The sequence below is a fragment of the Gopherus evgoodei genome, chromosome 13 (assembly GCF_007399415.2).
Source record: "Gopherus evgoodei ecotype Sinaloan lineage chromosome 13, rGopEvg1_v1.p, whole genome shotgun sequence".
Classification (NCBI taxonomy): domain Eukaryota; kingdom Metazoa; phylum Chordata; order Testudines; family Testudinidae; genus Gopherus; species Gopherus evgoodei.
Window position 1 is genome coordinate 31,819,435 of NC_044334.1, and position 15,057 is coordinate 31,834,491.

At 51.7% G+C, this 15,057-nt stretch overlaps 1 protein-coding gene across 14 annotated transcripts in view; it reads left to right on the forward strand.

Annotated features, from left to right (window-relative positions):
* The window catches only part of MTMR3 (myotubularin related protein 3), a 203,728-nt gene that overhangs the window by 116,729 nt on the left and 71,942 nt on the right, over positions 1–15,057 (forward strand). For 9 of the 14 annotated variants that reach the window (XR_004002979.1, XM_030582835.1, XM_030582836.1 and 6 more), the window contains one exon: positions 14,553–14,585. The exons of the other annotated variants lie outside the window; for them this stretch is intronic. Coding sequence is in view for 8 of the 9 variants with exons in the window: in XM_030582835.1 (XP_030438695.1) it covers positions 14,553–14,585 (33 nt within the window). In the remaining variant the exon portion in view is untranslated. The remainder of the gene's footprint in view (positions 1–14,552; positions 14,586–15,057) is intronic. 14 annotated transcript variants of the gene reach the window in all.

The following is a 15,057-nucleotide window of genomic DNA, read 5'->3' on the forward strand; positions in this document are numbered from 1 at the left end:
GCCTCCTTTCCTCCTGAGGACACCATGCAATTCCATGATTTAGTGGATCATATGGTGTCCACTTTAAATCTACCTGCAGTGCCTGTATAAGAAACTTATCACCCAGTGTTTGATATCATTCGGACTACTTTGAGAAGTAGACTATCCCTACCCATTTTGGATGGGTTGCTACAGCCAGTTAAATCCATGTAGACTATGCCTGCTTCTTGCCAACCTATTTCTAAGTAAGCTGACAAGTTGTATCAGATACCCTCTGAGGGGCTCTCCTACTTTCACACCCACCCTGTCCCTTACTCAGTGGCAAATTATCAAGTAGTCGTGGCCTGTTACCATAAATTCCATTTATGGGAAAAGATGGTATTTTTACAGGACTTGCCTAATGACAGAAGAAGGTTGGGGAATGGTGTCTTAACAGAGGGCCAGGATGTAGCCGAACATGCACTCACAGCTTCTTTGACTCTGCTGCCAGAGCATTGGCGTTTGCTATGACCATCAGGAGGCACTCATGACTCAGTTCCTCCTCCCTACCTATGGACACTAGAATTAAGCCGGAGGATCTTCCTTTTGAAGAGGGAAGCCTTTTCAGTGAAAAGAAAGATGAATTGCTGGGAAAACCAAAGGACACAAGCGTTGGCTCGCTCTCTGGGTTTGATTCCCTCTGCTAGGAGGAAGCCTTCCACTTCTAGTTTCCGATACCAGAGGCAGTCTTACTCCACATTCTTTATCTTATCTCTTGACAAACCAGGATGTCAACAGTACCTGCTGCCTCCCAGGGCAACTGTAAGAAAAAACCTTTCAAATCAAAGTCCAAATCTAAACAAGTCACTTTCTCATCAGCATCACTGCCATGGAATAACAGGCCTAAATTTTGTTGGGATGATCAGGATTTGAGAACCAGCCAGTCAAGACCAATCTGTCCTCCTCTTTGGAGACCGACTGTCCCACTTCATCAATCAATGGAGGCAAATTACATTGGACCAATGGGTTCCAGAGATTGTAGAAAAGGGCTGTGATATACAGTTCAGAAGATTGTCTCCCCCCATCTCCCCTACCTCTTCCTCTTCAGGGACCCCTCTCCTGAGGCAACTCTTATCGCACCAGTAGAAAAATTGCTTCTGATAGGAGCAGTCAAGGAGGTTCCTGAATACAATAACTCCTCACTTAAAGTCATCCTGGTTAATGTTTGTTCGTTGTTAGGTTGCTGATCAGTTAGGGAACATGCTTGTTTAAAGTTGCACAGTGCTCCCTTCTAACATCATTTGGCAGCCACCTGCTTTGTCCATTGCTTGCAGGAAGAGCAGCCTGGTGGAGCTAGCTGGTGGGTGGTTGGAAACAGGGTGGAACTACAGCCCCCCATCAGCTCTTCTTATCGGCTCCCTGCTCCCCTAAGTTCCCTGTGCTGCAACTGCCCAGCAGGCTAGCAGTTGTAGCTGTCCCTCCCCCCACTGCCATGTGCTGCTCCTGCCCTGTGCCTTGGAGCTGCTCCCCAAGACTCCTGACTGCTGTGTGTGGGGAAGGAAGAGGGGGGGTTAATGTCAGGGTGTCCCCCTCCCCCTTGCTCTGGCACCCCGCTTACCCCATCTTCCATAGAGCAAGGGGGACACATGACAGAGGGAGCTGACAGAGGAAGCTTCCAGGCAGCAGCAGCTGCGATCTCAGCTTGATGATCTAATTAACAAGGCAGTGTACTTCTGACCCCACTCTTCATACTTAAAGGGGAAATGCGCATCTCTCTCTCTCTCTCACACACACACACACACACACACACACGGTGTGTGTCTCTGTCTGCCCTCCCTCCTTTCCTGCTGCCTTGTACAGTAGAGTGTGAGAGTTAACCCTTGAGGGCTCAGCAAATTGCAAGTTCATCATTTAGCAGTAAGACATTCCCTGGAAATATCCCACCCTCTGACTCCTCCACCTCAACCAAGCTTCACAATCATCATCACTGTGTACCAGTATTAAATTGTTTGTTCAAAACTTATACTGTGTGTGGGTCCTGTGCTTCTACGCGGTTATTGCTTGCCTCAGTGGCTCACTATGTCCCTCCATGTAGCCCATCTCTCTCTAGGGCCAGGGTTACAGTCTACTGAGCCCTTTTCATCACAGGCCAGCAAGGAGGTTGGTGAGAGAACTCCCACACTCTCTGTTGTCCCTAGGAGTTTATTTCAGAACAGTTTAGCCTCCTGTCCTGACAGGGGCCTGACTTCCCCTCCCAGAAGATGTTCTTGTAGTGGTGGGTTGGTGGGAACTTGGGCCCGCCCTCTACTCTGGGTTTCGGCCCAGGGACCCTAATGGTAGCAGCTGTTGGCTGCCAAGTTTTCACTGCCAGAGATGCTACATTTCCCTGAGCCACTTCCCCACAGCTATCCTGCTTCTCCCTTCTTCACCCTTACCTTAGGGCTCCCTTAACGATGGTTTGAGGGTGTCTTCATTAACCAGCCATTCAGCTGCATTTCCTCTCCCCTGGCTCTCCTCTGCCTGACTGGAGTGATCCATTTTTGTGGTATCAACAGGGCCTTAATTAGAGTCAAGTGGTCACATTAGCTTAATGGCCTCATCTGACTCTTTGCAGGTTAATTAGGGTCAAGTGTTCTCATTAGCCTGGAGCAGCCCCTGCTCTGGTCAGTCAGGGAACAGAAAACTGTTAATCCAGTGACCAGTATATCTGCCTTCTGCTATTCTGCTCTACCCAACTGGCCTGGGTCTCTCTCTCTCTCTCTCTCTCCTCTTTTATCTGATGACAAAAATTTCCCTGGAACCTAACCCCCTCATTTACATTAATTCTTATGGGGAAACTGGATTCGCTTAACATCGTTTTGCTTAAAATCACATTTTTCAGGAACATAACTACGTCAAGTGAGGAGTTACTGTACCTGAGCTGTCAGAGGTTTTAATCCCTGCTATTCTTTGGTGCAGAAAAAGGATTGGAGGGGGGTGGGAGGTTAGGCCAATACTGTATTTAAGGGATTTTAACATATATATTTAGAAATTTTGGTTCTGCATGTTTATCCTGGCCACTATAATCCCTTTGATGTTGATCATGGATTGGTTTGTGACTCTAGATCTAAAGGACATGTATTTTTATATTTCTGTTTGTCAAAATTGTCTGAAGTATCTTCGATTTGTGGTGGCTGGTTGCCAGTTCCAATACAGTGTGCTCCAGTTTGGTCTTTCCATGGCACCCAGAGATTTTACAAAATGTCTGTGGTAGTGACTGATCTGAGGAATCAGGGTATTTTTCTTTACCTCTGATTAGACAAGTGGCTACTAAAGGCTTCTATGTGCAAGGATCTGTTAAAACCAGGGTTGGAAGACAGGATACTGGGCTAGATGGACCATGAAACAAGATGAACTCCCAGACTGCTGCACTGTGCAGCACAGCATGGGGAGGAGATGACCAGCCCTCTGTGAAGAAAGAAGTGATCCAGGAGTATTTAGAAAAGTTGGATGAGCACAAGTCCATGGGGCCGGATGCGCTGCATCCAAGGGTGCTAAAGGAGCTGGTGGATGTTATTGCAGAGCCATTGGCCATTATCTTTGAAAACTCATGGCGATTGGGGGAGGTCCAGGATGACTGGAAAAAGGCTAATATAGTGTCCATATTTAAAAAGGGAAGAAGGAGGATCCAGGGAACTACAGGCCAGTCAGCCTCACTCCAGTCCCTGGAAAAATCATGGAGCAGGTCCTCAAGGAATCAATTCTGAAGCACTTAGAGGAGAGGAAAGTAATCAGGAACAGTCAGCATGGATTCACCAAGGGCAAGTCATGCCTGACTAACCTAATTGCCTTATAGGACAAGATAACTGGCTCTATGGATGAGGGGAAAGCAGTGGACATGTTATTCCTTGACTTTAGCAAAGTTTTTGATAGGGTCTCCCACAATATTCTTGCCAGCAAGTTAAAGAAATATGGGCTGGATGAATGGACTATAAGGAGGAAGAAAGCTGGCTAAATCGTCGGGCTCAGTGGGTAGTGATCAATGACTCCATGTCTAGTTGCACCCATTTTCAAGCGGAGTGCCCCAAGGGTTGGCCCTGGGGCCGGTTTTGTTCAATATCTTCATTAATGATCTGGAGGATGGCATGGACTGCACCTTCAGCAAGTTTGCAGATGACACTAAACTGGGAGGAGTGGTAGATATGCTGGAGGTAGGAATAGGATACAGAGGGATTTAGACAAATTGGAGGATTGGGCCAAAAGAAATCTGATGATGTTCAACAAGGACAAATGCAGAGTCCTGCACTTAGGATGGAAGAATCCCATGCACTGTTACAGAGTAGGGACCGAATGGCTAGGCAGCAGTTCTGCAGAAAAGGACCTAGGGGTTACAGTGGACAAGAAGCCGGATATGAGTCAACAGTGTGCCCTTGTGGCCAAAAAGGATAATGGTATTTTGGGCTGTATAAGTAGGGGCATTTCCAGGAGATCGAGAGACATGCTCATTCCCATCATAGAATCTCAGGGTTGGAAGGGATCTCAGGAGGTCATCTAGTCCAACCTCCTGCTCAAAGCAGGACCAATTCCCAACTAAATCATCCCAGCCAGGGCTTTGTCAAGCCTGACCTTAAAAACCTCTAAAGAAGGAGAGTCCACCACCTCCCTAGGGAACCCATTCCAGTGCTTCACCACCCTCCTCGTGAAAAAGTTTTTCCTAATATCCAGCCTAAACCTCCCCCAGCCAAAGAGGTACTGTGTCCAGTTTTGGGCCCCACACTACAAGAAGAATGTGGAAAAATTGGAAAGAGTCCAGTGGAGGGCAACAAAAATGATTAGGGGGCTGGAGCACATGACTTATGAGGAGAGGCTGAGGGAACTGGGATTGTTTAGTCTGCAGAAAAGAAGGGAGAGAGGCCACACTTCTTTGCTCTCACGCCCCTGGAATAAGTCTTAGGCAAGGGGGAAGTTAGCAGCCTTGGGGCTTGATCCCTTTGGCAAGGTAGAACGGTGATTGGTCCAGGAGTGCCAAGACCTCAGGCAGGGCAGACCAGTGAATAATCCAGTGACACTAGCCCTCAAGCAAAGCAGGGCACCAAACAAAGAGTCTGATGTGCTGGCAGGGGCTGAGCACCCAGCAAACAGTCTGGGGGGCCTCAGGCAGATGGTAGACTCTCACAGGCCTCCAGGGGTGGGGTGGCAGGGGTAGGGGGATGCACCAGATTCCACTGCATCCCAGCCCAGGGCCCTAGCATGCCGGAGGGTTCTGCCATTAGGTCAGATCCCAGTGGGGATCCAGCTGCAACACATTGAACTGGACTCAGGCAGCAGCCCAGCCAGACCGTAGTCAAATATCCCTGGACTACATCCTACCCTTCCTTCTGGGTGTACCTGCATCTCCGGGTTGTCCTCTGGGTTGCCCTGTCATGTCCCTCATGCTCTGGGGAGAGGGGGTATTGGGGAGGGGGACACCGTGACATCAGTCCCTCCCTCCCCCCGCTCTGTACAGCAAGCAGGAGGCTCCTGGGAGCCAGGGGCTCCAAGGCAAAGGGGCAGGAGCAGTACTGCAGTGGCGGGAGGGACACCTGAAGTGCGTGGCACTTGATAGCCTGCTGGGCAGCCGCGCAGCTTAGAGGGATCTTAGATTGTCACTATATTAAAATAAAATGGAGGGTCTCAGTGGTTTATGGGATTGATAATAGGAAGTAGATAAAGGCTTTCACCTCGAGGTCACCAGTTTAATTCTAGCATACACTGGCAGTGTCTAAAAATTATCATCTAACAGCTGTCTTGTGGCATGCAAAATTGGTGGGTGGTCTGATCATTTCCTAGCAAGCTGCTTGCTGGCCTTGTTATAAAATATGTTACCACAGCGAGACATCAATTTAGCAGCTCAGCAGAGAAGCCAAGGACTGAACCCCCTACAAACTAAGAGTTTGTCCCTAAAATTGGCCACTGGATCAGGGCATATGTAAATGCTTGCACTGCCCCTACCTCTCTGTGGATAAATACAGGTTCTTCTTCGAGTGATTGCTCATATCCATTCCAGGTAGGTGTATGCGCTGCGCGTGCACGTCTGCCGGAAACTTTTTACACTAGCAACTCCAGTGGGCCGGCAGGTCGCCCCCTAGAGTGGCGCCAGTATGGCACCAGATATATACCCCTGCCGGCCCGCCCCCTCCTCAGTTCCTTCTTACCGCTGTGTCGGTTGCTGGAACTGTGGAGTGCGACTTGCTGACCTCCACGTCCTTAGCTCTCCTGTTCTTGTTCGTCGTTTTTAGTTGTAAATAGTTCTTAGTTAAGTAGTAGATAGACTGTTAGCATAGTAGTTAGTTAGAATCTTGTAAATAGTTATCTAACATCACTTGCGGGTGGGCCGTTGCCCTCCTCGGCACCCGGCACTGGGCCCATGCCTGGCTCGCCGGGTTTCAAGCAGTGCTCGGCATGCAAGAAGCCGATGCCTACGAGCGATCCCCACGACGCGTGCCTTAAGTGCCTGGGGGAATCGCACATTAGCGACAAGTGCCGCATTTGCAAGGCTTTTAACCCTCGCACTAAGAAGGAGAGAGACCAAAGACTTCGCGCTCTCCTTATGGAAGCGGCTCTGTCTCCAGCACCAGCGACGCAGTCAGCCAGTTCTACTTCGGCACCGGACCGCACCGGCAAGACTCCCCGGCACCGACCATCTCCGGCACCGGGAGCAGACTCACGTCCCTCGGCGTCTGCAACACCATCCAGGCAGGCCCGAGTGGAGCGCCCGGCACCTACCCTAGCCGCGGCACCGCCTACAGGACTGCTGTCGACTCCGGGCCCGGAAGGTCCGTCGAGTCCAGCCCCTCCTAGCTCCCCCTTAAGATCAGGGGTCGAGCTACGGGTACCGTCTACGCCGGAGACCTTTGCCTCAGCTTGGGACTTGATCGCATTGACGGAGCCATCTCAGCCTCAGCCGGCACCCCCGGGACGGGTAACCTCCAGGGGTAAGCCGATGCTTCGAGCGCTGTCTCCCGAGTCCCGGCACCGATCACCCCGGAGGCGTGAACGCTCGCGCTCGGGGCGCTGCTCGGAGTCCTGGCACCGTTCTCCCAGGCGGTACCGGTCGTACTCGCGGCACCGATCGCCATCTGCACGGTCCCGGTCGGGCTCGTCTCACCGCCGGCACCGAGACTCTAGGAGCCGTTCACCTCGGCGTTCGGCTCCCCGGTCGACCTCCCGGCACCGCGCCGGTGGCAGGTCCCGGTCTCCGCTGCCGTCCCGGCACCGCGCTCATCGAAGGTCGCGGTCCCGCTCCCGGCACCGACATCGCTCCCGATCCCGATCTGGATCTCGGCACCGGTCATCACGCCGTTTCCGGTCCCGATCCCGGCACCGATGTGGGTCGCGGCACCGGGCCTCAGCACCGAGGGGAGCGTCGGTCTCGGCACACAGAGCTGCATACCAACCAAGCTCAGCGCCTCCGTGGCCTTCTAGGGAGCCATCGGTCTCTTCCCAGACTGACAGCGCCTATGCCATGGGACAGGACAGACACTCGGCCCTGTTCCAGGACCCTCCACCACAAGAGCGAGGGCCTCAACAGTTGGGGTTTTGGACCCCATGCGCGTATTCCCAAGCCCAGGGTCCGCAACACGTTACCCCCCGCCCTATGGGGGAACGCAGACCACCGTAGGCGACGGTATCTAGACCCCCTCACTCCCCGGAAGCAGACGGCAGGTCCAGTCACCGGGACCCAGAGCTCCCTCCAGAAACGGAGGTGCAGCCCCACACGGAACCCCCCGTGGACACTTTGTTGCCGGGGGTTTCCTCGTCCTCTTCTCCGGATGAGGCAGTGGCGGATACCTCGTCCTCCAGTCCTCCCCCACTGGATCTTAGGGCACATCAAGACCTCCTCCGCCGGGTGGCACAGAACCTGGACTTGCAAGCGGAGGAGGTGTCTGAAATTGAGGACCCGGTGGTGAGCATCCTTTCCGCCGATGCGCCCACCAGAGTGGCCCTGCCTTTTATAAAGACAATCCAGGCCAATGCCACTAACATCTGGCAGTCACCGGCCTCCATCCCTCCGACCGCTCGAGGGGTGGAACGAAAGTACATGGCCCCCTCGAAGGGCTATGAATACTTATATGTTCACCCGACACCCTGCTCGTTGGTGGTCCAGTCGGTGAACGACAGGGAGTGCCACGGACAAGAGGCCTCAGCGCCCAAGTCGAAGGAGGCAAGACGAATGGACCTCCTGGGCCGCAAAGTCTATTCGGCGGGGGCGCTACAGCTCCGGGTCTCAAACCAGCAGGCCCTCCTCAGCCGCTACTCCTTCAACTCGTGGGTAGCGGCGGGGAAGTTCGCGAAGCTCTTGCCCCAGGATGCACGCCAGAAATTTTCCACCATCCTGGACGAGGGCAAGAAAGTAGCAAGAACATCGCTACAGGCCTCCCTTGATGCTGCCGACTTGGCCGCTCGGACCCTAGCCTCGGGGCTCACGATGCGCCGAATTTCTTGGCTGCAGGTCTCTGGCCTTCCACCGGAGCTCCAACATACAATCCAGGACCTCTCCTTTGAAGGCCAGGGCCTATTTTCGGATAAAACAGACCCTAGACTAAAAGACCTCAAGGACAACAGGGTCATAATACGGTCGCTGGGCATGCATACGCCGGCGACACAGCGCAGGCCATTCCGGCAGCAGAACCAGCAGCAGCAGCGGCGGCCGTACCCTCAGTTCCGCCCGCGGCAGGACCTCTCTAGGCGCCGAGGCAGGAACAACCGCCGCAGGCAGTCTGGTGGTCAAACGGGGCAGAACCAAGGCTCCGCCAAGGCCCTTCCAGGGCCTAAGCCTTCATTTTGAAGGTGCGCCCGAGGGCGCAGTACCAGTTTCCCCTCCGGATCCCTCCCCGCAGTTTTCCAACCGCCTTTCTTTTTTCCTCCCGGCGTGGACCCGAATAACGTCGGACCGTTGGGTCTTGCGTACGGTGCAGGCCGGTTATCGCCTCCAGTTTTCTTCGCCCCCACCCTCCCACCCACCATCCCCGTCCCTCTTCAGGGACCCCTCTCACGAGCAATTTTTCCGTCAGGAGGTGCACGCACTCCTTGTCAAGGGAGCCATAGAGGCGGTTCCGCAAAACGAGAAGGGCAAGGGGTTTTATTCCCGTTACTTTCTAATCCCCAAGTCCAAGGGCGGCCTCAGGCCCATCCTCGACCTGCGGGAACTCAACAAGTATATCGTGAAGTTGAAGTTCCGCATGGTATCCCTTGGAACCATCATCCCATCCCTGGATCCCGGAGACTGGTACGCCACCCTTGATATGCAGGACGCTTACTTTCACATCTCCATTACGCCCCCAACACAAGCGTTTCCTCCGCTTTGTGGTCGACCGCCAACATTATCAATTTGCGGTCCTTCCGTTTGGCCTCTCTACGGTCCCGAGGGTGTTTACAAAATGCATGGCAGTCGTCGTCGCACACCTTCGACGTTGCCGCATTCACGTCTTCCCCTACCTGGACGACTGGCTGATCCGAGGCACATCAGAGCTGCAGGTCCGCAACCATGTCGACAGGATCAGCACCCTCTTTGCGGCCTTGGGCCTCGTCATCAATGTGGACAAGTCTACTCTGCTCCCCATGCAGCGGATAGAGTTCATCGGGGCCATTCTGGACTCTACCCTGGCCAGGGCCTTGCTACCCTTGCCCAGGTTCCAGTAGTTGTCGGCCATCATTCTACGTTTGCAGGCAGCCCCGCTGACCTCTCTACGAATATGTCTGGCCCTTCTAGGCCACATGGCAGCCTGTACGTTCGTAACGGCATATGCCCGACTCCGCACGAGGCCTCTTCAATCATGGCTCATTGCGCAGTATCGGCCGGCCAGACATTCGTTGGACACAGTCGTCACCATTCCTCAGCGGGTGCTGGACTCTCTTCACTGGTGGCTGGACCAGTCCGTAGTCTGTGCGGGGCTCCCGTTCCATCCGCCCCAACCCTCGGCATCCCTGACCACAGACGCCTCAGATCTGGGCTGGGGGGCACACTGCGGCACCCAGAGAACTCAGGGCTTGTGGACACCTCAAGAGATCAACCTCCATATCAACATACGAGAGTTGAGAGCGGTCCGCCTTGCTTGTCAAGCGTTTGTCCATCTCCTTCAAGATCGTTGTGTCGCGGTGTTCACCGACAACATGACGACCATGTTTTACATCAACAAGCAGGGTGGCACCAGGTCCTCTCCCCTGTGTCTCAAGGCCATGCGTCTCTGGGAGTTCTGCATAGCCCATTCGGTTCACCTTTCCGCCTCCTATCTCCCGGGAGTGCGGAACACTCTAGCGGATTGGCTGAGCAGATCCTTCCGTTCGCACGCGTGGTCCCTCCATCCGGACGTCGCCCTCTCACTCTTCCAGAGGTGGGGTCGTCCCCGGATGGACCTCTTCGCGTCCAGGCAGAACAGGAAGTGTCGAGCATTCTGCTCCTTCCAGGGTCGGGAACCAGGGTCTCTAGCAGATGCATTCCTGATCCCATGGACAGCCCACCTGTGTTACGCATTCCCTCCCGTTCCGCTGATGCACAGGGTTCTCCTCAAGGTGCGCAGAGATAGAGCCCGAGTGATTCTCATAGCTCCAGCATGGGCCAGACAGCATTGGTACCCCATGTTGCTGGACCTCTCAGTGGCCAATCCGGTTACCCTACCCCTTCATTGGGACCTGATCACTCAGGACCACGGCAGGCTCTGTCACCCGGACCTTCCATCTCTACACCTTACGGCATGGCTCCTGCGTGGTTGACAGGCTCCAAGTTGCGCTGTTCTACCCCGGTTCGAGAGGTTCTCATGGGCAGTAGAAAGCCTTCCACCAGGGCTACTTACTCAGCTAAGTGGAGACGTTTCTCCTGCTGGTGTTCAGAAAAAGCCCTTCGCCCTATGGAGACTCCCGTCACCACTATTTTAGACTACATCTGGTCCCTCAAGACCCAGGGTCTGGCGTTGTCCATCTCCGCGTTTCATCCTGGAATGGACGGATGTTCTGTCTTCTCCCACCCTATAGTGGTGAGATTCCTGAAGGGACTGGAGCGGCTCTATCCACAAATCCGCCCTCCGGCCCCTTCATGGGACCTCAACCTGGTCCTATCTCGGCTCATGGGCCCTCCATTCGAGCCATTAGCTACTTGCTCCCTGCTCTACCTCTCGTGGAAGACCGCCTTCCTAGTGTCAGAGCTGAGGGCCCTCACAGTGGACCCACCGTATACCGTCTTCCATAAAGACAAGGTACAGCTGAGGCCTCACCCTGCCTTTCTTCCCAAGGTGGTCTCAGCTTTCCATGTTAACCAAGAGATTTTCCTCCCAGTCTTTTTCCCAAAGCCCCATTCGTCCCGCAGGGAGCAACAGCTCCACTCACTAGATGTCCGTTGGGCGCTAGCATTTTATCTGGACAGGACCAAACCCTTCCACAAGTCCCCCCAGTTATTTGTGGCGGTAGCAGACCGGGTCAAGGGGCTGCCGATTTCCTCCCAGAGGCTATCTTCCTGGGTTACCTCCTGCATCAGGACCTGCTACGACCTGGCCCACGTTCCGATGGGCCGTGTGACTGCTCACTCCACCAGAGCACAGGCGTCATCGCTGGCTTTCCTTGCCCGCGTGCCAATCCAAGAGATTTGTAGGGCAGCGACCTGGTCATCAGTCCACACATTCGCTTCCCATTACGCCCTGGTTCAGCAGTCAGATGATGCGGCCTTTGGCTCTGCAGTACTCCAGGCCGCGACCTCTCACTCCGACCCCACCGCCTAGGTAAGGCTTGGGAATCACCTACCTGGAATGGATATGAGCAATCACTCGAAGAAGAAAAGACGGTTACTCACCTTTGTAACTGTTGTTCTTCGAGATGTGTTGCTCATATCCATTCCAGACCCGCCCTCCTTCCCCACTGTCAGAGTAGCCGGCAAGAAGGAACTGAGGAGCGGGCGGGCCGGCAGGGGTATATATCTGGTGCCATACTGGCGCCACTCTAGGGGGCGACCTGCCGGCCCACTGGAGTTGCTAGGGTAAAAAGTTTCCGGCAGACGTGCACGTATACCTACCTGGAATGGATATGAGCAACACATCTCGAAGAACAACAGTTACAAAGGTGAGTAACCATCTTATTTCATTTGCAAAGACTGTCAGTTTCACATTTTTCATGAATGCCACTACACAGTTGGCTGTCATGTGGGTTCCAAAAGCTTTGGTGGCATGATAAGATCACAAATGATGGATATAGACTGAATATTCAGTCAGACCGAGTTGAGAGTGATCCAGGTGGTGCTTGATACAATGAGACTATGCTGTTTTGGAATTTTCCTTGATGATGATGATGATGATGATGATCAGCACTGAAAGTTTGTGTTTAAACCAAAACCTCACTGTTTATGATCAGAAATGAGTTTCTAGAAAATTATGTTGGTATGTCCATATTTATTGTGCCTCAGTGACTTTCCTATCTGGTCGGTTCAGTTTATAAGTTACAACAGTTTACTGCCAGTCAAAATTGCCGACTCCACCTGATTCCTCAAGTGATGTTAGCTCTGCTTTATATATCATCATTAATCATAAGAATTCGGATGACATTTATGTTGATGATGTAAGAGAGAGACTAGAATGCTTATTCTTCTGCAACAGAATTTGATCTTCTCTGCTAACCTAGTGCTCTAGGTAGAGAGGACTTAACATGGAGGATAGAAGATAAATGCAGTGATTAGGCACCATTTTTAGTGTCATAGTTTGGGACAGTAAGCACTTCAGCTGTATCTGCACAAATGGTGCATCTATAATTTGAAAGTGTGCTGTGTACTGTTGACCCTACTTATCGCCATTCTTTCCCATTGTTTTTTTAAATCAGAATTGCTCTTTAAAGAAGAACTGGTTAACCATAGGAAGGGGCTTTTCATAACTTGGAGCTTTACTAATTTTGTAAGCTTTATTTTAATTTTGAGCATATCATACTGTCAGAGGGTGGCTGGTCCCTTAAGGCCCCAATCCTACCGGTGACAAGCTTTACTCATTTCCTCAGGATGTAGGTCATGTAACTAGTGGGTCAGGAGACCCAATCAGACCTGCAGTAGATAAGGAAGAGGCTGGGAGAGCAAAGGAGCTACAGGTGGCTGTTGGCAGATGGAGAAATATTCCTGCCATGGGGGAAGACACCAGCTCAGTATGTAACAGGGAGTGCACCTACCCTGTAGTACCACCTGTTGGCCAAGTGTGGCTCTGCAGCACTCTGCCTCTGTTTCCCCTTTACTCAGGCTCCTCAATAACTCTGCAAAGGCTTGTATCCATTCAATCCCCCTTTTCGGGGTGTCAGGTTTATTAACATAAAATAAACACAAAAATAAAGTCTTTTCTGCCCCAGTCTCAGAGAGGGTCTGTCTTTTTAAAGTTCCCTTTTTTCACCCTAGTCCCATGCTGGGTACAACCCTTCCTTCTAGAAGGTCTACCTTCTTTCTCTCCAAGCCCTTCTTAGCTGTCATTTGACACTGTCTGTCTTCTCCACAGGCCTCCTTCCTCAGCAGTGTCTCTCCTGCTGACTCAGTGCCCGGCAGCAGCCTTATTACTCCCTGCAGCATCTACAAGCATCTACCAACACCCACACACAGCCCCTTCTCTCCCCAGCCTCTTCTTTATTTACCACAGGCCTGTTTGGGTCCTCTAACCCACAAGACCTGAGGCTGAAAAGGATCCTAATGGGAGCGGGAAAGAATCCGCTGATTGTCCTCCATGTGGGAACGAATGATACGACTAGATTCTCGCTGGAATGTATCAAGGGAGACTATGCCAGACTGGGGAAGATGCTTAAGGAAATTGAGGCTCAGGTGATCTTCAGTGGGATTCTGCCGGTTCCTAGAGAAGGGCGACAAAGGTGTGACAAGATTATGGCGATCAACAGATGGCTCAGGCAGTGGTGCTATAAGGAGGGCTTTGGGATGTACGGCCACTGGGAAGCATTCATGGACAGAGGACTGTTCTCTAGGGATGGACTTCACCTGAGTAAGGAGGGAAATAGACTTCTAGGATTGAGGCTGGCACAACTTATTAAGAGAGCTTTAAACTAGGAATTTGGGATTTGTTACAGGAGTAGGTGGGTGAGATTCTGTGGCCTGCATTGTGCAGGAGGTCAGACTAGATGATCATAATGGTCCCTTCTGACCTTAAAGTCTATGAGGTGGACTGAGGCCCATCTCCCTTTAAGGGGCCACCACCTTGTGACTCATACATTCCAATTTGTGTAAGACTTCATATCCTAAATTAGATGTTGGTACTCTGAATGAGATAACAACCTTCCCACCTCACTAAAGAAAAGTACTTTTGTGTATGAGACAGGACCTCCTACAAAAGTACCTGCTTGTAGCATGTTATGTTGGATGCAGTATTCTCAAATGGAATGAATTCCCAGAGCCTGATTCCACAGCTGCTGCATGTAAGCAACTCCTACTGAAGGAAGTGCAAGTTGTTCCCATGCAGCAGCTGAAGAAGTGGCCTTCCAGCGAATGCCATGTGTGCACCAATTCTTGGACTTTTGCAAGGGGCAACTGTCTGGAGAAGATGGAATCCAGTTAAAAATACCCAAACCCAGTCTTCGGCTTTTATCTTAATCTTGGTTTTTTGTTTACAATTCAATAGACTGTCTGTCAATCTGATGCTTGTGAAATCTCAGTAAGTAGCACAATGCTTCTAGATCACTTTCTGCATCTATGCTTTGACCAGAAAAAAATTGCATTGATGATGCTCACCTTGCAATAGAGCAGAGAAAGGCAGTATGCATGAGTCCTTTCACTGGATAAATTGATAGATCAGCATAGGAATAGGAACATGGCGTTTGAAGTGGAAAAAGAAAAGGCCCAGCAGACCACATGTAAACTGATGAAACTATGACTGTCAAATGTGTTGACTTATATTCATGCAAGGGATCATTAGTAAATTCAACAATGGTACTTTGAGTGCACATCAAAACTTGAATTCCCAGGCTGCTAACTCTTGATTTAATTTTTTTTAAGGAAAGCCTGAAACTATTACTCCTGAGGGCATTCTGTGCCAAAAAATTAAAAATCCTGCTGCAAAAAAATAAAAATTCTGCACATAATATTTTAAAATTCTGCAAATGTAATTTGTCAAATAAATGTGGAGG